The sequence below is a fragment of the Pezoporus wallicus genome, unplaced genomic scaffold (assembly GCF_028554395.1).
Source record: "Pezoporus wallicus isolate ANWC-B61680 ecotype Strahan unplaced genomic scaffold, APGP_CSIRO_Pwel_v1 contig_5958, whole genome shotgun sequence".
In the NCBI taxonomy this organism is placed as follows: domain Eukaryota; kingdom Metazoa; phylum Chordata; class Aves; order Psittaciformes; family Psittacidae; genus Pezoporus; species Pezoporus wallicus.
Window position 1 is genome coordinate 3648771 of NW_026638491.1, and position 22310 is coordinate 3671080.

At 42.7% G+C, this 22310-nt stretch overlaps 1 protein-coding gene across 3 annotated transcripts in view; it reads left to right on the forward strand.

Moving 5' to 3' along the window:
* Nucleotides 1-931: 931 nt before the first annotated feature.
* The window catches only part of MPPED2 (metallophosphoesterase domain containing 2), a 101889-nt gene continuing 80510 nt past the window's right edge, over nt 932-22310 (forward strand). The window contains exons 1-3 of one of the 3 annotated variants that reach the window (XM_057411009.1): nt 932-1047; nt 1100-1337; nt 5951-6191. In XM_057411009.1, coding sequence (XP_057266992.1) covers nt 6064-6191 — 128 coding nt within the window. In that variant the 5' untranslated portion in view covers nt 932-1047; nt 1100-1337; nt 5951-6063. Of the gene's footprint in view, nt 1048-1099; nt 1338-2257; nt 2382-5032; nt 5066-5950; nt 6192-22310 lie in introns of those variants that run through there. The other 2 variants (XM_057411010.1, XM_057411011.1) reach the window with 2 other exon arrangements.

Consider the following 22310-nt stretch of genomic DNA (forward strand, 5'->3'; position numbering starts at 1 on the left):
GAAAAAAAAATAAACAACCAAAAACCGGTCAGGAAAGGTCTAATAGCAAATTTGGAAAAAAATAGGCCATTTAATCTTTTTTTTCAGGTTGATTTTTCTTGGTTTGTCATGCTTCTAAATAGGACAATCCATCCTAGTGGGTTTCTCCCTGGCAATACTGGGGACCCTTATTGTTTTCAACAACAAAGAAAAACCTGTCTAGTTGCCATGCATAGTCTAAGGTTGGCCTGAGTCAAAATTGCTTATTTAAAATACCTAGGACACTACTTACTCTTAGGGGCCTGTTAGGAGCTTTTATTTTCCGTCAGCCTGATTACTATGAATTATTTAGATTTTTTTCCCTTTTCTTTTCCCTCCCCATTGTGTGACTGTGGAAGTCCCCCCTTCAGTTTGCTGTCTTGAAAGTAAAGAACAAACACCCTCATCTTTACTTCGCTACTGTTGTGGCTGTTGACACAATTGCTGTGGATTGTGAAACAAAAACGACAAAAAGAAGTATACACCAGCAACCTCACCGATTCTTCCTTTCCATATATAAAGCCCTAATTGCCCTAAGACAAGTCTCAGCCTCAAAGGCTAACCTCTATAGTAGCGTTTCTTCATGTTTTTTTTCTGGTTGCTGAGGGGAGTTTATCTACGGAAGGAGCAGAGCACCCAACGGTGAAAGGTGCGGGAGACGAGAAAACCTGTTTGGAGGGTTTATTTTTCTAAATAGTTGGTTTTTATTTAGTGTATTGTGTATTTTGGGAAAGGAAGAGCTGAGCAGCGCTGCGCTGCGCGGAGCCGGCCGTGGGTACCGGGTGCGAGCCCGGAGATGGAGGGAGGAAGACAAGAAAGGAGAAGAGGTCTCGGCCCGGCCCTCCCCGCGGCCTCAGGGCTGTGGCAGCCGGTTCCCCCCCTGACCCGGGTTGGCTCCCGCCGGCCTCTCCACTGAGGCTGTGCCGCACTTGGGAAATGCAGCAGCGATTCCTCCCTCCCTGCCCGGGGGTGAAGTGCGAAGCGGCGGGAGGAGCTGTGTGGTGCGTGTGTCTGCGTGTGTGTGTGTGTGTGTGTGTGTGTGTCTGTCTGTGTGTGTGTGTGTGTGTGTGCGTGCGAGCAGCGCTCCGTGGCCGCCGCGTTTCCTGGTGCCTGCTCCCTGACCCCAGTGGCAGCCCCGCTCACTGCACCGCGCCCGCCTTCACCGCCTCCCCGCACCCAGACCCGGCCCCGGCCCCGCACCCAGGCCGCCGACGGGCACCTCCGCGGGGTCGGGCGCAGGCTCTGCCCCGGCAGCCCCATGGAGCGGCCCCGCCGCCCGCGCTGAAGGCATCCCCGACCCGCCCGCCGGCGGAGGGAAGGTGAGCGGCCGAGGGTCGGTGTGGGTGAGCCGGGGGGGATCGGCGGGGGCAGCGGCGCACAAAGCGGCGGGTTAGAGGTGCCGTGTCATGGGCGAGAGCGGGGAAGGGGAGAGGCGGGCAGCAGCTCCGGCGGCGGGGCCAGCCTTCTGCAAACAATAATAAGGATAAAACCGGCCGCCCGTTCTCTGTGACTGCCCCGAGCCCGCTGGGTCGGGTCGGGTCGGGTCGGGTCGGTGCGGCGGTGCTTCTCCGCAGCCGAGGCGGCGATGTCGCCGGCACTGAGCCTTGCCCCGCGCTGCCCTCCGCCCCCCGGCCGTGCCCCGCTGCCCTCCGCCGCTGTCTCCTCGCTCCTGGGCCGGGTGGTGCGGGGGGGGGGTTGCGGCGCTGGAAGCGTGCCGGGGGCGGGCGGCGGTGTGCGGCGGTGGCCGGGGGTCGGGGCCGGCAGGGTAGGCCGGGCAGCTTTGTGCTGGCTGGGGCCGGCGGGCGGGCGCTGCGCCGAGCAGCCGGCGGCGGACCGGGGTCCCGGCCGGGGGGGTGGGGGGGGTGGGGGGTGAGGACGACACGCTTCCAAAGTACGGAGGTGCCGTTCCGCGGCGGAGTTCCCCCCCCATCTCCTTTTCGCCGGCGGGAGCACCCGCTTTGAAACCGTGATCCCTGAGGCCTCAAGACTTGGAGACCTTCCGGGGGTTGGGGCGAGGTGCAGGGCACGGCGCGGCTGCCACCGCCGGAATAAACCCGTGTCCCGGTTCCCCGCCGCGGAGTTTATTGCTTCCCTCCCCCGAGCATCACCCCCCGGCTCCCCCCCTCCCCCGCCATACAATATCGGTTGTGTAGCCATGGGGGGCTGCGGTATGAACTTTGTTCGCCGCGGCACGTACGGCACAAACCCGCCGCTCTGCCCCCGAGGGCGGGGGAAGCCCGGGCTCGTTCGGGGGCTGCGGCACACGCCGGGACGGGGCCGCGGCGGAGCCATTGGCCACCCAGCGCCATCAGTCACCGGGGGGGGCGAGCCCGGCGCCCGGCGGGGCCGCGGACGGAGCATAGGTACTGGGGGGATCAAGGTTTGCCCGCAAACTGCAGCGCGGCAGGGATGGAGGACAGTGGGGTGACAAGCTGTGAGACACCGGGGTGCGGGATGCGGGGGGGTTGCGGCGGGGTAGGGTGATGCGACGGGGCTGGGAGTGGGGATGTGTGTCCGGAATTAATCCTTCCCGCCAGCCTGCAGCTCCACATCCCCTTCCACAGCCCGAAGGCCAGTGTTAAATTCAGGGGAAGACGGCGATATATTATTGGGTGGGGGGAAAGAGGGGAGAAACGCTTTTTTCGCGGTTCCGTGTGCCCGTGCACACGCGTGTGTAGTAGCGCTGGTGTGCGTAGCGCTCTGTGGAATGCGATGCCACGTTGTACAATTACTTCTCGGGGCCCGTTTTGGTGTGGTTTTTTTTCGTGGCAGTGGTGCGCTGTTTTAAAGTGGGCTGCGCCCAAGTTGGTACCAGCCCTTTGGTGGAGAACACGGGTTGTACCTGTGGAACGGAGCAGATGTGGACAGATGTGCCCTGCCTGTCTCACCGGCCGTGCGCATCCACGCTGGGAAAGGTTCGCTGCTCCCAGGATAACAGCAGCATGCTACAGAAATAATCTTCATTTAGCTTATTAATATAATGGCTTAAAATTGCCACATAAGGCGCAGAAGATACGAAGATTCTTGTGTCTGTCTTGACAGATATGAAAAATAATGCAACTTTTATTGTTTTGTGCTCATCTCCTGTACGTAATCTTCAAAGTGTGGTTGCAGTTGGAGAAAGAACGGTAGAGATTCAAACTGTCTTTTACTTCTTTATTCTTTTTTGAACCTTGGGCCTAAATTAAATTTGGTTTTAAAATTTTGAAGGGTTCAGTTCCTTCTTGATATCTTTCTACTAAGAAGTTCACAATAAAGCGGGTAATAATGAGGTACTTCTGGTAGGTGAGCTGAAGTACTGGGCACTAAACGGGAAATTAGAGTATTGGCACAGAAGCCAGGTTAATTTAACTTTTTTTATTCCCCCCGCCCCACATTTGTTGTTTAATTTCACTTTAAAAGGATGCTTTGTTGGGCTTTGTCTTAATTTAAGTATAGGGATTTTAAGATTAAAGATTGGAACAATGAGAAGTAATAGCAATATAATCTTACCGAAAGTCAACTTTAAAGTCCTCAATACAGCTATTCAAGTAGCCTGTTATCGTTTGTTTTATGCCAGTTGTAATTTCTTTCTGAAACGTGGATTGTTATAAACCTTATAAAATATGCTTGTTATCTTTATGTATAATTCACTCTCATGAACAAATTGGATTTTTCTTCCATGAGTGAACTATAATATCGAATTTAATGTTCTGACCTTTCTTATGCTAGATTAGTGAAAATAACGTGGTTTAGCTTTTCTAAAAGCCCAGGCGTATTTTTGTTGTTTGTTTAATGGGTGATTTTGTATTGTGGCTTTTAATTGCAAAAGAGAAAAGGCTATAACGTTAGAAATGTAATTTTCACACTACTTTTTAATATATGCAAACGCTGAAGTTCTTGCTGTGTAAAAGAAAAACTTGGGGCTTTTTCCCTGAGAGGTTCCATGGCTAGCATTCTGGTTAATGACAGTAATTTCTCTAACAGGAAGATGTTTTCATTTGTATTTACTTTTCAGTGCAGGGTGATTATGCTGCTCTGTGTTGCACACTCTTGGTAGTTTCTGTCTCAGAAGAATTACAATCCTTGGAACCGGACTGCAGTTCGAAGCAGGTGTTGGGTTTTATGTTATGCAAAATAACACTAAAATATAATTGTAAGGGAAATTAAGGAAACAGCTGCAAACTTGGTATGAGAGCCACTGTGTTACAATTCGTGAGCAGTTGCACGCATTTTACATCAGACAGCAAAGATTTGGTTTAGTAAAGCTCACCTTGCTTAATTTTACTCCTGAAACTATTTGTGCTTAGTCTTTTGAGATGGGGTTATCATAGCACAAAGACCAGACCACAGCCTTAATTATGGACATGTGCTGTCTCACAAGTGACTCAGTTTTTAAATGGCTTCATCTTATTTTTTTTTTTCTCCCCCAATGCTAAAGAAGATAAAGGATAGAACCCAATTACTGGAATGAAGGTTGCAGAGTGTCTTAACCCAACTAACATATGGAAGCCTTCGTAGGCCTGAGGTTGTAAAATAGTAAAATAAATGGCCTATAGCAGGCCATCTGCCATTTGCAGGGCATTTTTATTGTGCTTTGTGCCAAACTGGAAATTAGTCTTTGCATTAAAAATATATTTTGAATACAAATCAAAGATTCTGAATGTTTAATGTTACACATGGCAAACACATTTCTATCTGGGAGCTAAGAGAAGTCCAGGAAAATCACGCTGGAAAAATACTGCTTAGTTTGATGCTCAGGGCTCAAGTCATTCTCTTCTCTGTCCTGTCTTCCCTGCAAGCAATGATTTACTTATGTAAATTACACACCAGACAGGAAAAATCCACTGTTGCGTGTGGCAACTGAAGGGGGGGTGTGTGTGTGTGTGTGTGATCAACTCATGTAAAGTGCCATGATTTCATGCAAGTCCTTGCAGCTGGGATAGCATGCCCCAGCTGAGGATCTGCCTCCTAAACTGGGCTTTTAAAGAGTGGCTAACCTTGAAAGTATTCTTCAAACATCAGCTGATCAGTTCCACAAAGTCCCTCTGAAAGGAAGGTGGCTGAGGTATCCTGAGTTTGACTGAAGAAATGAAAGCTTGGATTCTGTGAAAGGAACTCAACTGAGATCAGCTTTGGGAATTTTCTGGCTGCTGGCCTCACGCTTGTATTATAGAACACTTCCAGTCTTAATGCGAAGCGTGTTTAAGAGCACTTTGAAGAAGTGAAAGAGGGCTGTATAGAGAGGGAAGAGCATGTTTTTTTCTTCTTCTGCAGAAATATTTATGTGTAAAATTGCACTTAAATCTGTCAGATAAATCATTACTGCTTGGTGATGAATCCAAATCAGTTTCATTGCCAGTGCACCATAGATATTTTCTTAACATTGTCTAGATGCTAGCCTTTCGCTGGCCACAGAAATACTTTGATTCAGAGGTGTTTGGGTGTACCTGTTGCCACTGTAAAATCTTAGGCTTTGCATCAGCTTTTTTAAGTCTTTCGGATGTAACTTACTTTGTAAAGCTGAAACAGGGCCTCGAAAACAAAGCGTGCATTTGTGGAAAGCCATTTGTCCTTAGGGAAACTGGGTCCACTTGTTAATGCCCATAGTTGAAATTAGCACAAGATGTTTAGAATAAAGAGTAGTAGATGTGGAGAGCTTTCAGCATAGATTCTCTCTCCCCCTGCTCCTCTCCTCTCCTACTTCTTTTCCCCCAAGATAAAGCCTTACTTTAAGCATTCATCTTTTGGGTGCATTTAATGATGATGGAGTTAAATGATGTAATTGGAAAAAATGAATAGTAATGCTTAGGGAGCTGGGTGATGGGTACATCAGAAATACAGAAAAAGTTCTTTGAAACTAAATTGGGAAAGGATAAAGTGATATGTCTGTGTACATTTACATCTCCTTGGAGTTCATATAGCAGTGTGTGCCATCTTTCTCTCCTGGCAGAGGTCTGTGGAGTTGATGAGCTGCTGGGAGTTGGGATCTGCCTGGAACACGATGCCCTACCCCGCCCCTGGCCTTGGGAAGTTGTGAGCTGCTCATGTCCATAAGGAGAAAGGATGGCTCATGGAATTCCTTCACAAGGGAAAGTTACCATAACGGTGGATGAATACAGCTCCAACCCAACGCAGGCGTTCACACACTACAACATCAACCAGAGCAGGTTCCAGCCGCCGCATGTGCATATGTGAGTATTTGTTGGTGGCATTGCCTTGGTGTGTGTCTGTGTGTGTGTCTGGGTCGAACACACTGCTGAAGGAGCAGGCTGAGAACTGGGAAAATTGGTTATCATTACATTGGCCAATAGGCGAAATGGTTATCATATTTCTCCTGTGGTGTGATTGAGGAGCACCACTCCATCATCTCCTGGAGATAACTTACCTAACTGTGACTAGTACGGCACATTCCCTGAAACTTGTACCTGATGTCACTTCAACTTGCCTGAGGGACCCATTGCTTGAAAATTTAAACTCCTTTCTCCCAGCCCTTACACTCAGCTGCGAAATAGGCCTAATTGGGACTAATTGTCGTCGTTCCCCCATTACTGAATCCTTTTTCCTCCTGGTTGCCAGTGGAACGTGTGCCCCATGCTGCATTCCACCCAATGCACCTCGCAGCACAAAACAGTCTTTCCTCCCAAGAAATACAAATAACCTCCTTAAAACAAGGTCCCTGGCCCCAGCTTAAACAACAACAGCATGGGAACTGGGGGGCTGAGGGCTTCTTAGCTCACCTTGTTTTTCCTGGGCATTGTGGGATCACTCTGCTGCACAGTCCGTAGGCACAATGGTTTGTGTTAAGGGCTAAGTACCAGTTTTAACTCTGAATTTCCTTCCCATTGTTCAGTCAGAGTTGATCTTTATCGGCTACTTCTGTGAATGTTCTTTTTCTTTTAGCGTTAATAGAGTGAAAAGCACATGGAACTAAAACAAAGACATCTCTTGACCTCCTCCATGCCATTGTTAGTCAGAATTGTGAAGGATGTCATTCTATTGAATTTGATGAGGATTTTGCACAATAAGGGGAGGAAAGTAGTATGGTACTTCGTTGCATTCTTGTTATGTAGAAGCCTTGGAAGAGTCACAATGTGGGAGTTCAGCACCTTCTAATAGGATTTCATGTGGTTGCAATCTCCCTAAAGGCAACTTTGTGAGGGATGCTGGAGAGGGCTGCCATGCATGTGGCTTTTCAAGGTGGAAAAAGTTTTCAAATTGTGTTTGATTTATTAGTAAAATGATGGTGTAACCCTTCTAGAAACATTTCGGTTTCTTGATTCACTTTTCAGAATTTCTGTTTCTTGATTTACTTTTCAGACCTTTTGTCAGCTAATCTCTGTTGCAGGTTTTGCACTCCAGACTGACAATAAGTACAAATGTTTTGTAGAGAATGAATTCAGAACAAACAAAAGAAATGGAGAAAGCAGCTTTAAAGAACCCCTTGTTATTGACATTGATTTGAGTGGGAGCTGATTTTAGGACCAGCCAAGTGTGATGCTCAACATTGTAAAAATAGCTCATGCTTGTTTTCAAAAACTCACAAACATTCAGCTACTTCTGTAGCAATTTGTGTACCTCTTACATGCAACTGACTTGACATGTCTTAAAAGGTATTTTACGTGTTTGGAGAAGCTGTGTAATTCTGGTAAGTACTGAAACTATGAAGTACAGTACAGCGACAGTATTTTAAGGAATTTTTAACTGAAATATTGCAGCTTTCTTAGAATCAGCCATTTGGTTTCACAGAATGATACGGTATACTAAAAAGAAGATAAAAATTTAGAAAAATGGTGAAGGGGTTAGTCTCAGATTTGCAATGGAAGCAAAGAAGAAGGCGGCTGAATGGAGATACAGGGATGCTGGGGAGGGACTCTTTCATTAGGGACTGTAGTGATAGGACAAGGGGTAAGGGGTTAAAACTTAAACAGGGAAGTTTAGATTGGATATGAGGAAGAAGTTCTTTACTGTAAGGGTGGTGAGGCACTGGAATGGGTTGCCCTGGGAAGTTGTGGATGCTCCATCCCTGGCTGTGTTCAAGGCCAGGTTGGACAGAGCCTTGGGTGTCATGGTTTAGTGTGAGGTGTCCCTGCCCATGGCAGGGGTGTTGGAACTAGATGATCTTAAGGTCCTTTCCAGCCCTAACTATTCTATGATTCTATGGTGTGGTAGCTTCAGAAAGGGCCTTATTTGTCTTCTCAATACTTTGTTAGAGAAGCATTGTGCATGTTTCTGAAAGAGGGTGCCATCAAGCCAGAAACCTCAACAGAAAATAAGTAAAAGCAGTATTAACACAAAAACCATCATCTTTTTACGCTGTTGTATCTTTACTACTACCACATTGCTGCAGCTCCTAGGATTGCTTAATTTGATTTGCTTTACAGTCAGCTATTCTTTTTTGTTATCTTAAAGTAAGGCATTTATTTATTTAGTTTGTTTGTGGACGTTTCATTCTTTTTTTAGTAAAAAACTTACTTTATATAGGATGATGGGAAACGAATAAAGCAACATGGGAACTGAGTGTGGTAACATGTATGTAACTAGCAGGGCAATATGTTGTTACTGGGTCCTGCTGCATACCGTAAATCAGTAGCTGGGTGCAGCTCAAGGACAATGTTCTTTCCTGAAGGAAATAATTTTTTCAAAAGTAATTTCCTTATGGATATGCATCTTCGTGTGCAAGGGTGAGAATGGGATTCTTGGCGTATACTGAGCCATTTCTGGTTCTAGCACAGCAGTTTTGTTAGTTCCTTAAGCTCTGGTATAGTATGATTTTTATATCAGTTTGCCCAATCTTGTATTTTATTTCTCTACTAATTAATGTTTGAGCAGGTGTTCTAAAGGCAGATTTTACTGTACAATTTCTGTAGGTAAAGGGATATCGTGTTAAATATTTTGTTATCTTGAAGCAGTGCTCCCACCCACAGGTTTCACTTACTTCCTGAAGATGTTACTGAATGTTTGTATTCGAATGCTTTGTACAAGTCATGTTTACGTTCAGTTTTAATTAACTGCTTCACCTCAGTTCCCTGCTTTAAAGGGCAGCTGCAAAATAATAACAATTATAATATGCCTGCCTTTGCTTCTTGATGATCGTTATTCTTATGCCATTATTCTTGTGCTTTCCTGTTTCTTGTCAGGATTTGTGACTTCAAGAGGCAAATGCTTCTTGCCCCTTCAGTGTAGTGCTGCCAAATATTATGTTTACTCATTTACTTATTTATTAAAAGAAGGGAAAGGAAAATATTTTTAGCCTGTTCAGACCCTTGAGATGTTCTTTATGGGGTCAGTGGTGCCACCAGTGCCAGTGAGCAGCAGTAGGATGCAGCTTCAGTGTCCTACCACGGTGGGTCTTTAAACCACTTTAATTAACATGAATTACTAAAGCTCTGTTTTGTGGAACCTTCTCACCCATTTTTGTCCTCAGATCAATGGAAAAGAGCTGAGATGAAAATGTGACAAATCCAAGTGGAAAATTACTTACTTAGGTTTTAACCAGAGGGAAAAATCTTCCTGTTTCGGTACAAAACCCCATTTACTTTTGGGGGCGGTGGGGACAGGAGGGATAGAGTGAAATGAACTTTGTGTATCTGTCATGGAATATACCTATTTGGACATGCCCAGCTGGTGAGGATGAGGGAGTTTTGTGGACGTGAAATAGCTGTAGCCTGTGCTGCTGCAGGCTGAGCCTTGGAGGGGGGGTCATTAGCTTTCCTCTGGTCTCACCAGAATGGCTTGGTGGTTTGTTCTTAGGATACTTGGAGTACATGTTCAAATGCTGGTATGGTTTAAATTCAGTAGCAGGGGAGTAAGAAAGATATAGAGGTTTCTGTGCCAGGCAAAAGGCTTCTAAATGATTTTATTCATACATGGAGATACACTGAGCAATCTATAACTATATAATTTTACTGCCTTTTCTGTTCTGGATAATTCCCCATGTGAATATTCTTATTTTAAAACAAAGAGTATAAACAGAGTTTTATATTAGTAGAAATACCTGTGTATTGTTGAATAAAGTATTTAAATATACGTGTGTGTAAATGTGTATAATACTGACGGTAATATAAAAATACAGCTTTATAATCACAGAAGAGAAAACCTTCAACTGTGACGAAGCCTTAAATTGATAAAACCCAGAGATCTTGTTAGACTACTAACCTTGTGAAACAGGATCTTGCATATCTTTTTTGGGGGAGAGAAACCATCCTGTGTTTAATGGGCTTTATAAACGCCCACTGAGATTAGCAGGAAGTCATGCATTTGATTTGTAATACTCTCAACTTTTGTTTCATGTAAGGTGTGTTTGATATTTAGGAGGAGGGGGAAAGAACTAGCATTCATAGATTATGGGCTTGCTTGACATTTCCCTCACTGGTCTGTCAGTGGCATGGGTGGCTGCTGAAGCTCAGCAGTCTACAACCTGGTGTAAAACCTAGTTACTCACTTTGCAAAAATAAAATAAAATCTAAGCATAAGCTGTAAACATAAATTTTACATGTAAAATGAGAGTAAAAACTTCTTCATGAGGGTACACTTACATTTAAAGCCTTTTGAGATGCTGGAGTGGAGAGTGCTGAAAGTGTTCATACGGTGGGGATATAATGGTTAGGAATCAGAGTTTTGTAATTAAACCTCAAATTTAGTCCCCTTGTGTTGTTCTTATGTAGTGTAGTCACACTATGCTAAACTCGCTTGAAAAATTCAAGTTTCTGACCTCTCTTTGTCATGGTGAAAAAGAATAATACCAACCCACCTTTAAAAACATGTTCTGATGTCCCTGGGAGGTTGATGCTGTGAAAATGGAAAGTGTATTATTATAATTATTATTATTATTACTATTATTACTATTACTATTATTATTACTATTATTATTTATCTATTGCTATTGACAACAACAACGACATAGGATGGGTTTAAAACAACTTTTTGTTGCTATTAACCTATTAGTTACTATATTTCCACATTGTCTTAAGATAGAAGTCATGTCTGGTTTAACTTGGTGATAAAACCCTGTATCTCTAGTATTCCTGGTAAGAGGCTGCCAGAAATTTTCATTACATGATTTCATTCTTTTTATAAGAGCAAGTAATAAACAAAGGGCAATGGCTTTAAATTGAAAGAGCAGAGATTTAGGTTACATACTGGGAAGAAATTCTTACCTGTGAAGGTGGTGAGGCGCTGGCACAGGTTGCCCAGAGAAGCTGTGGATGCCCCATCCTTGGCAGTGTTCAAGGCCAGGTCAAATGGGACTTAGAGCAACCTGGTCTAGTGGAAGGTGTCCCTGCCCATAGCAGTGGGTCGGAGCTGAATGAGCTTTAAGGTAGGTCCCTTCCATCCCAAACCATTCTGTGATGCCATATTAATACTGTTGCTTTGTAGTTCATTTAGTGGTCAGTCATACTGAGTGACAGCTGACTTAGGGTTTCACATCTTGGTACAATATACAGTGTGTTCTTACCTTTTGGGACATGTGTGATGGGATCTGACGAAGGAATGCTTTTTGCAGCCCTGGTCCCTACTACAGTACCTTGTGCCGGAGCAAGATTGCTCACCAAGTTAGTTCTTTGCTGTGAAGTAGTTAGACCAGAAAGATGAATAAACTTTACAATCAAGTTGTTGTATTGTCACTGGAAGCTTGCAATTTCTTCATTTAAAATGCCAGAGCACTAGGGATATTGCTGTGGAAGCAGAAGATTCTTGCTTTTGTTTAGTGCTTGAAGGGTGAGAGTGCAGTCCATCCTGTGAAACAACTTCTAGAGCATACATTTCCAAGCAGGGAGTTAATACTCTACAAAATTTGTTAATACTTTACAAAATTTGCAGGCCCCAAAATTTTCAGGCCCTCTCTCACATCATTGAATTTTTGTCTCCTGGTTTTCTCGCTGTGGCAGAATGAGGCTGGTCTTCCCTCCTAGTGGTGATACCTGTGACCTATGGCTATTCCAAGGCCAAGGAAAGTGCTGCACCTTCCTACCACACATCTTGTTACTTTATTTTACAAATCCTTGTTTGAATATATTGTTGGACAAATAGGCAAAAGGAAAACCCCATAAACTGTGGATTTAGATGTCTGTTGTATGTTAAATTACTATATTCAGCTTACTTACGTTTGAATCAGGACTATTTCAGAAGTGATTGAATGGTGGTGGTGATACTCGGTGTTGCACAGTGACTTTGAGTCGACGTTTCAGAGGTGGTTTATTACCAAGTTGGTTGCCTGGCATGGGTATCTATGGAAAAATTCAGAAATGGAAAGGCAGTGTGTTTCCTTCACAGAAGAACACTCAAAGAGTTTTGGGTCTGAATTCTGTAAAATGTCATGGCATAACTTGAGAAAATAAATATGCTTATGCATAACAAATGCAGTGTGGCAGGGAGATTACTTTCAAACATGCATCTCTTAACAGTGAGATGTAACTTGTAAAGCTACTTCTTTGAAGATAAAGTTATTTCAGAAGGTGCAAAGAGCTTGTTTGTTGGGATTTGAGAATTCAGGTCTTGCCCATTTGCTTTCAGTTTTGATGTAGGCCACTAGGATTGCAATTTTTAGGTGTTATATTGTAGAGGGCAAATTTTGTGATACTGTATGTGGTTTTAATTATGAGAAAACTGTAGCCAAAACATAGGATTAGAGAATTGTTAAATTTGGAAAAGACATCTGAGATTGAGTGCAATTGTTAACTCAGCACTGCCAGGTCCACCACAACATAAGCAAATACATGAACTGCAAAAAGTAATATAAAAAAATCAGTTCTGCAGACTAAGATGACATAAACCGAAACTGCTAATGTGTGTGTTTAAAAACACTGAAGTCAAACCAGTTCTAGTCTGTAGTAAATGTGACTCTTTGTCATTTAACAATTTTCATTTTGATGCCTTTTTCAAATAAAAAGACAGCCTATGATAATTTGGTACCCAGTAACATGCACAGTGGCTGGTAGCATGTCCAGAGCAGTACCAAGTGGTTGGAGCAGTAAACTGAAAGTCCGGATTCCAAGCAATAACCTTTAGTTACCTGGAGTTGAGTCATTTTATTTATCTCCTGAAGAGTTGACCATAAAGTTTGATCTTAACCTCCATAAACTTGGAGATTCTCCCAGCATACCAGCTGTATGTGTCCTGCAGGATCTGCTGCGGGAAAGGCTGGCTGAGACAAAGTGCTAGTGGATGAGCATTGCTGTTGCATGCAGCTGCTGCTGAGCCTTCTTGGGGGGGGGGGTGGTGCAGAGAGGATGACTGGAGAGCAAGTTAACACGTAATCCCCAAATACAGTCGTCGTCTTTGTCACTCTGATGGATCAAGCCCATGTTATTACTTGTAGATCTCAATGCTGCCAAGAGTTCACCTGCGTACTCCCCACTGTTTTATAATGGGCACATCTTCTGGATTTAAATCATGATGTTGAGGGGAGATACAAATAAGAAAATCCCAACTCCCCTGTTTTTACCAAAAGATTATTTAAATGATTGTGCTGTGTGCAAGATTTGTTTTTGTGACATTAAAGATTCCCAGACCCTCTCTTCCTTGCATGCTGCTTGACATTAGGGCTGCAGAGATTCCACTGGATGTTGACAAGGGAAAAACAGTACTGGATGCTTCCTTGCAGCAGAGTCCTCTCTTACTGTACTGGGCATTAACTTATATCCAGCACATAAGACTCAAAAGCACACAGCCATTAAGTGTAGCACTCCCTTCCCAGGAGGGCAGCAGATGGAGAGGGAATGGGGGAGGGAAGGAGAAAGGAGTATGATAGAGGGACTTCATCTGATGTATTTGTAAGCCAGGAAACTGGCTATTTACCACGTTTACAATTTCTCTGGTATAAGGAATTGAGTGTAGTGACTGGGAGCATCAGGGTCAGCACATTACTCCTGGATGTTTAGCTATTGTATCAGTTTATGGGGAAGGAAAAGGTGCTACTCCAGTATATCTTTCCCTATGCTCCTTCTATAAAGAGAACACGAAGAAAAAAGTCATTACTTTTTAATTACTCCAGGCTTCTTTGTTTCTTAAAGCACATTCACTTTTAGCCAGCAGTGAGAATTACCAAAGGGTTATTTTCTTTCCTGTGAATGGTAAAATGGTAGTTTCGGGGAAAATAATTGTTCAGAATGAAAATTTAATGGGGCCCAGCATATTTAATAAAAAGGAGCCATGTCCTGTACTTGTTAAATGCAGTGATTAGTGACACTCTTATTGCTTCCAGTGGGACAGGACCAGTCACTCAGAGATGCCAGCTGAAGTGGTTCCCTTAATTTTAGGCTATGATTCTTTCAGGGACATCTTTTCTCTGGCTGTTAACAAGGTACATATAACGATTATGATAATTAACATATATTAAGAGGGAAAATTCATCTTTATGGTTTATTGATTTTGTAAATTTCAAGTCAGCCAGGCATTCACTTTTCCTCCTGGTAGAAAGGAGTGAATAAATGAAAACTAAATAAATATATAATTATACATTTAAAAAAATTAAATCAAAGCCTCAGGTGTAATCTTTGAAATGTCTTGAAATTTTTTAAATAAATTGTTTTCATTTTGATTGTCTTTCTCTTGACATTAGTTTGATTTTCCATCACTTTTGTTTGTTAAACAGGGATGTTTGCAGATCTGCAAGGAAGGCATGTTTACAAGAGACAGATTTTTTCTGCTAACGTTATTCTGTAGCTTTAAAGTTTCCACTTAGGAGACCCTCTTTGGGTTACTGAGGGAGAGTTATAACTCATTGCAACTTCTTGGGTATTTTGAGGGTATTTTGACTGTTTGCAAAATTTCTTAAGGCAGTTTTTCTGGTAGAAATGTTGTCAGTATAATGAGGCTGCACAGATCAAATACTGTAATACAAGTTTCAGACACTCTCTGAGAATTAAAATGGTTATGATGATAATCCTCTACAGTTGGTATATGGGTTTCTTTACCTCTTTTTTGTATTTCATTTTGACCTTTGGTGGTCTGCTTGGCTACTTTGCATGGCTGCTTTGTGAGAGTGCTGCTGTGTTAATGGAGGATCACACATACTGTTTCTCTCAAACCTGGTACATCCTCTCAGCAACAAAATGAAGACCTTTGACTCCTTTGACTCTTGAAGTTTTTTATCATTTGTTGTTAGTTATCCATTACCATAAATACTATGCCTTCAAGAAAACAGGCTGTTTTTCTGTTTTTTAAATGTATCTGAGTAGAGCCTTTATTTTCTCAGAGGAAGAGGAGAAGGGAAATCTTCGGTATTGGTTTCAAGGAATTTAAATGGTCTGTGTTTAGTAGGATTTTGTTTTCAGGCTCATTCATCTTAGGTATCATTAATATATAGAGCACATTTTCCTGAAAAGAATCCTTGCATTCGGTCTATATCCTCCAGAGGAATATTAATGTAAGTTGAAAATTAACTTTGGATCATGTGGCTTCCTTGATAGTCTGTTCATACCATCATTTAATACTGTGATATGCAAGAGTGACTGTTTTCAGTCAGTATTTCTCTTAGAAAGTTTTAAAGGCATCATTCTACAGAAAGACCTTTTATGAATCATTTTATTCAGTGCAGAATTAAAAGGTATAATCTGAAGCACATAGCCCAGAAGTTGGTGGAGTTTTTTTTTTAATCAATTAGTTAAAGTAAATTAAATAAGGGTCTAAAGATTTGGTACAAGAAGTAGCAGTTTTTTGGATATCTGTTTATAAAGAGGCAGTGCAATTTCATTAGGGTCCAGACACTTGTCCAATAAAATGCAAGAGGAATGGACTAGAGGTGACTAATACAGAGTAAATGGAAGATGAGAAGTGGATAAATAATCTCAAATAACCGGAGAGAAGATGTTGGCCTAAAGTACAGTTCTTAGCACACCTTGCACGTGCAGCTGTATTTCATTTGTTAGGATTTTACTGTCTGCATATGTGTTTAAAGGCAATCTTGCTCTAACATGAAACGTAGCAGTAATATATAGCCCATTACTGCTGCAGCCATAGTATCAGAGTCTGTCTTTCAGGTTTGTATGTGTTTTATTATTTTCCTAACAAAAGCTATTTTAGATTTTGAGCTTCCAGACTTAATGCCTTGTAGTTGTTCACAAGGGAATCTGGCAGTGCTGACCAAGAGGTTGTACATTCACAAACTGAGGCAAGGTCATTTGAACCTTTTAGTGCTGTGCCCAGAACCTGGCAGCCTTAAAGGCACGCTTTTTTTTTTAATATATATTCTTTACAATTTTTCCTCTGTTGGTCTTGGTGTGCTTGTGAGCAGTGTCAATGCACTGGGAACACATTCTTTTTCTCCACATATGCACACAGAGCTATTGTAGTTACTGTTAGAGCTTCCCTCATAAGTTCCTTACAAATGACTATCATCTCTTACCTGTAGGGACTTCATGTGGAACCGGGAGGGCAGATTAGTCTCTGCCTCCATTCAAACTAGAGTTTCTTACCAGTTGCCGTGGAGGGCTTTGTTACATGAATGTCTTTATAGGAAATAAAGCACAGTCCTTTGTGTTGGTTTTTTTTTTAGGGCACCAAACAGCTGTCAGGGGGTAGAATTTCCATTTGTTTAGGGTCAGATTAGACAACGAGCTCTAAATGAAAAAATCAGGTATCCTGCTATCTATCCCCTGAGTCATCTAATCTTAAACAATATACTGTGCATTCATAGGGCATCACCAGTGCTGACAAGTATGTTCAAAGAGTTCATGGATTTAGTTTTCCTCTCTAGTTTCCTAGCAGAAAAAGGCAAAAAGCTAAGAATTAAAATGTTTCCCTGATGGTATAACTTAAGTGTATTATATATCAGCTCCGTGGGTGGCTGCTGGAGTTGCTACCCCCCAGTGTTCTGATTTTAGTACCCTCCTAAAGGCTGTTACCCCGCAGAAGGAACAGTTGGATGGAGCATGAAAAAGTTTCCTGAACAGCCTTAATTTGTGCTTGAGTGTATTACTGTAAATGAAAGTCAGCTTTATTTTACTTGAATACTTTGACTGGAAACAGTGATAATCAAGAACCATGGTATAAGAGTGGCTGTATCTGGGAGAAGTATGGAAGATAGAGTAAAACCTAGGCTGTCCTTATTTAATTTGTTGACAAGCATGGGTCAATACGCTAGCTTTGAGAGGGCAGTGACGCTTGTTAGCAGCATTGCTCCAAGTACTCTCATAGAAAAGTTACATTAGGCAGCATTTAAACAAATGTTTTTAGATGTTTATCTAACTTTTGCAGTAATTTTTGGTGCAATACTGTAGAAGGGCTGTGTTACTATATATATAGTTATATATAACTGTGTTCTTTGAGCATGGAGCGTGAACATTACATGTTTTCACCCACTGCCAATTTTTGGTGGTCGCACCATAGTATCTCCTAGTTGGAGGTGGCATGGCTATTGGCATTAGTTGCAACGTGAGATTTTAGTGATAATGGTTCAGTGGTTCTTGCAGATCTTGTAACCGAAAGCATTTAAGAACAGGTGGGGGTAGTATTAAAGCAGTGACTACATAGGGCATAGTGAAAAATGTTTTCTGTTTGTCCGATGCTGCTGCTTGTGTTCTTGAAATAAAGCGTTCAGATGCATTGCACAGCTACACTTCAGTTTGCTCTGAGGAGCCTTATGACTCTGTTTTGGACATGTCTTCTGCAGTGCGTGATTACAACTGCCAGTGACCCGGCAGCTTAATGAAGTTAGGAGTTCATCTGTACAAAGGAAAAAGAACCCTTATTCATTAACCCCCATGTATCTTTGGGCAATCAGTAAAGATGGTAGGGTAGTTACAAAAAAGACTTGAAGGTAAATTGAGACGTTTTAGTAGGTATTTTCCCCACTGTGAGAATCTGATTTTGCGACGGCATGGGGGGACACCAGTCCACATGTGCAATTTCAGTAGGTCTGGATCCTGCATTATAAATATGCACCGGATGCAGGGGAGAAAACCAGCACAGTCTGTCAGGATGCTGTTAGGGCCAGGCAGAATCTCATTAGGGACAACTTCAAAGATCAGTTCCTCATGTCCATAAAAACAAGTGTAAATTATCTTCTGTGAGCCTGCTGTTAGCAGTTGCACTGATGCATTATGCATGATTCTAGATTGCACATGGTATGAACAAACTGCTATGTTTCATTAGTGTGCTTCATTTTTATGTTAAGCCTGACGACTTCTCTGTTTATTGGTGTTGTTTTGGTTAATGTGATACTTGACTTAAAATTTCCAGTTATATTAGCTATTAGTAGTTACACATTACCTGAAAAGGACTGCTAAGGTTCTACAATGCTTAATGTTTTTACAAAGGAATAGCATATAGACAATTCCCTGTATTGACAGCTTTACTTGCTTATTCTTCTGCTTCCTGCACTTAGTAAGTAGGTGGCTGCTCCTGACTCTCTTGGAGTGGATCTTAAAGGAGTTTTCTGTGATGCTGATCTGCAGCACTTGATCTGAATGTTGGTGAAAATAATAAAGAGGGTAGAGCTTCAGTAATTGTGCTTTTACTGAGATACATACCCCATCATATACATTTGAAAGGCTGGTTTGTAATTGCTTCTGGGAAAATGGTTTGAAGTACAACCTCTGTGCATGGCAGTTTTGCCACAAGTTTCAGTGGAATCAAAAATTTTTTAAGTCTTCATTATCCTTGCAGAAACAGTAAGATGCAGTGGAATGTTTTCCTAAGCTAACTACGTTGCTAAAAGGGGCAATTTATGTGTAATTTTTTTTTTCTCCATTGTGGTATTTCTGGCTTATTTATATGGCTTAATACATGATGAAACCAAACTAGGACAGCATTCATTTGCACACCCAGTCAAGGCTCACCACTGTCTTCAGATGCTATATTAAACTCCTCAACAGGTCAGCAATCTGATTTGCTCTGTGGTTTCATGAAGACCTGCAACCTGAGGCTCCTTTAAGCTGCTCAAACTGACATCCCTTGTAACATCCACTGTGGTCTGGGAGCTGGTTCAAGCCACTGCTTGTTAAATTCATGATGACAGTGAGTGTGTGAAGCCATGGTTTTGTGATTGCTTTTTTGGGGGGGATGGTGGTACTACCAGCTTGAATAGCCCTCACTCCTTTGCCCTGCTGCTCTGTTCTCTCAGGTGTCTGTGTTGGATGTGTAACATAACTGGGGTGAGAGGATGAGATTACTCTAGGGTAACATAATCCCCTGGAGTGAGAGGGTGAGAAAGTCAGGGGAGCCCAGTTGAGTTCCCCCGTCCTGCTCACCATCTGTCTCTGCAGGCAGTTGTACTGGCACAACAGGAGCCTGCAGAAGCAGGAACCAGCCATAGCAAGGTGGAATTGGTGGCTTCAGAGGCTGGCACTGCTGCTGAAAGGCAAGGTTATCTGTCTGCATACCTGCACGGATGAGTAGGAGCCTTGTGTTCAGTGGATGGCTGACTTTGTAGTTTGTTTGCAGAAGTACTTCATGTGGCATAGCTGTGAAACTGTTGGCTTATGTGTCTTGTGGTACTGGATGGCTTAAAGTTCACTGTGTAGAACAAGGTGCACGGCACATCTGGTTGGTGCCAGGATTCCAAAGAAGGACCCCGTTTTGAGCGGTAGGATAGCACCTCTAACCTTCCCTGGTACAGCTGTGTCTGGAGACCTGCAGCAAGTCAGCATCATCCCTCTTAAAATTGTGTGGATGGGATGAGTAAAGAATGAATGGTCTTCATCACGTGGAGTCCTGGACAGGATGTTCTCTCCTTGAAAATCTTTAATCCTCATTTAGAGCTTCTACCTGAGGCTCCCCTGGAAGAAGGGGCAGTTAGTCTGAGCAGAGGCCAAATCTATTTTGGTGAGGTTTGATGATATAGTTCTAATGCTAATCGTGTTAACAGATCCACTTAATGAGGACATAGACTATGCTTACACTCTTCACAGAAAGCAGCTAGATGGAGGAAAAGCTATGGAAGCAAAAGTCTTGCTCCTTCCTGGGTTTAGTCTTTTTATTTTGTTTCATATAGATCAGATCTTTAACTGTTATAAAAAAACGGCAGAAATAGTTTTCTCTAACTGACATCACCTTCTAGTGCAGAACTGTCTGAATTTTAATGAAATTAAAAAACTCTTAGTTCTTTACTCTGGAAAACTCCAGCCACTTCAGCTGCGTTTTAAAGTCTAATGAGCAAAAAAAAGCCTCCTTTAGTTTAGTTGACTGAGGGGTTTTTTTTTCTTTCTTATTTTTTTTCCTGTGATTAAAAGAAAGAATAAAAAAACAAAACCCACCACATGGTGTATATTTGTTTCTATGTGTGTGTATGTATGCTGAAGGCCAGGTTGGAAAGGGCTTAGAGCAAACTGGCCTAGTGAAAGGTATCCCTGCGCATGGCAGTGTTCTGGAAATAGGTGGCCTTTAAGGTCGCTTCCAAACCAAACCATTCTATGATTCCGTGTACATGTGCATGTAGTTGATGCTTACCTGTTGCCAAGAGAATGTTCACATATAGTAATAGCTTTGCCATTCTCTGGAAGCTTGCTTTCTTTTGGCATTCTCTTGACTTGGATTTTAAAGCCTGAAACCCCCCCATTATAGTTTGTTATCTTGCTAAGGAGTGGTAAGTTTCATTAGAAGTTCAAGATTGCTCTGGGAGGAAGTCTTCATTTAACATCATTGTTTAGGTCTGGCTCTTTGTCTGACCATAGCAGACAGTGTTTGAAATGGCGATAAGATAAGAAGTGGCAGTGATAGCCATGCTGCAGGGTTACTGGAAGGGCATGAAACAGTGTCTGGCCATTGGACTTCAGTGGTCTGATTCTTAGTTGTAATGAGTGATTGAAATGTTCTTCTCATGGAGTTGGCAGTTAATGTGGCATGCACTTCAGTGTGTCCCTCAGGAAAAAAAAAATGAAATGGTTGCAGAAAAATAAATAAAGAAAAAAGCAAAGTCTGTGAAACAGCAGACCATAACTCTGTTTTTCATATGCAGCATGGTCAGTTCAAAATAATATACCTAAGACCATGTAAAGAAGGTTTTGTTCAAGAAAAATGTAAGAAGATGGAGTAAGAAAAACCTCAAACCAGCAACACCCGTGTGGATGGTTAGGACTGAGGTGTTGGGAAATCAAGGTGTGAAGAAGGTTGTGAAATACAGTCCCTTGGCACATTAAAGAAACTCCAGTCAGGGCTCTTGTTATCTCAGTATGTTCAAGTTAATTGATTTGCTGGTGGGTTTTTTTTGTTTGTTTTTTTTGTGTTGTTTTTTTTTTTTTTTTATTCTTTCATTTTGTTTGTTTGCTTTTAATTTGTCTGTGTAGGAAGTCTGTTTCATGTCCAAGCCTCATTGTCTATAACAAAAGGATTCACCTAGAAGCTAAACATATGATGCAAGATCGAACTGTCTGGATGTGGAGAAAGCTCTCATTAGACCAAGGAGGTTCTTATTTTTGTCTTGGTAGGAAGGAAAAAAACCCACTTAACATTTAGGAAAATTGCTGTTGATTCATCATGCAGCTTCTGCTGAAAGGAGCAGCTCACTGCCTCTGCTGCCATGCTCCAGTGCTCTTGTTGCTTCACTTTGGGCTCATACTCACCTTCCCATCCAAGTCAGCAGTAGTGCCATGAGAAGTGACAAGGTGGGCACAGGAGAACAGCTAGGTCTAGGTCTTCATGGCTGTCCTGTGAGTAATCCCTTCTATGCTGTGATGTCTGAAATCTTGACTTGTTGGCTCAAGGCAGTTGTTAGTGCAGCTGCACTGTGAATGGGATTAGGAAGAGGTTTGACTGAATACACGCCTGGAAACTAGGAGTGGTTGGAAGGATGCAGCCTGTCTCTACATTAGGTTCTGGGTTAGTGGAAGAGGAAGAAGGCCTTTTTTCCCTTTTTTTCTGTCAAGTACCCAGTGACAAACCTTTATACACTGACTTTTAAGGAAGAATAAGTCTGTGCTTGTGTATTTTACTTAGTCTTGCAAATAGTGGCCATTACCAGATCGTTGAATGGCTTGGATAGTAAAGGCAATTGGCCCCTACTACAGGCTGTTCTCTGCCATGAGTCAGAGGTTGGTGGGGCACTCTTGAAATAAAGAAATCAGAGGCTGGGAACCATCAGGGAAAATCCAGGAGACAACAGGTCTGCACAGTTAACACTTTCCTCTGTTTTGCTTATTGGTGTGAAAAATTCCAGCGTAGTTTATGCAGTCAACAGCACTTCCCTGCACTTACTTCAAAACATAAAATCATAGAATTGCAGAACAGTTTGGGTGCAAAGGACCTTAAAGCAGTTCCAGACCCCTGCCATGGACAGGGACACTTTCCACTAGACCAGGCTGCTCCAAGCCCCGTCCAGCCTGGCCTTGAACACTGCCAGGGATGGGGCAGCCACAGCTTCTCTGGGCAACCTG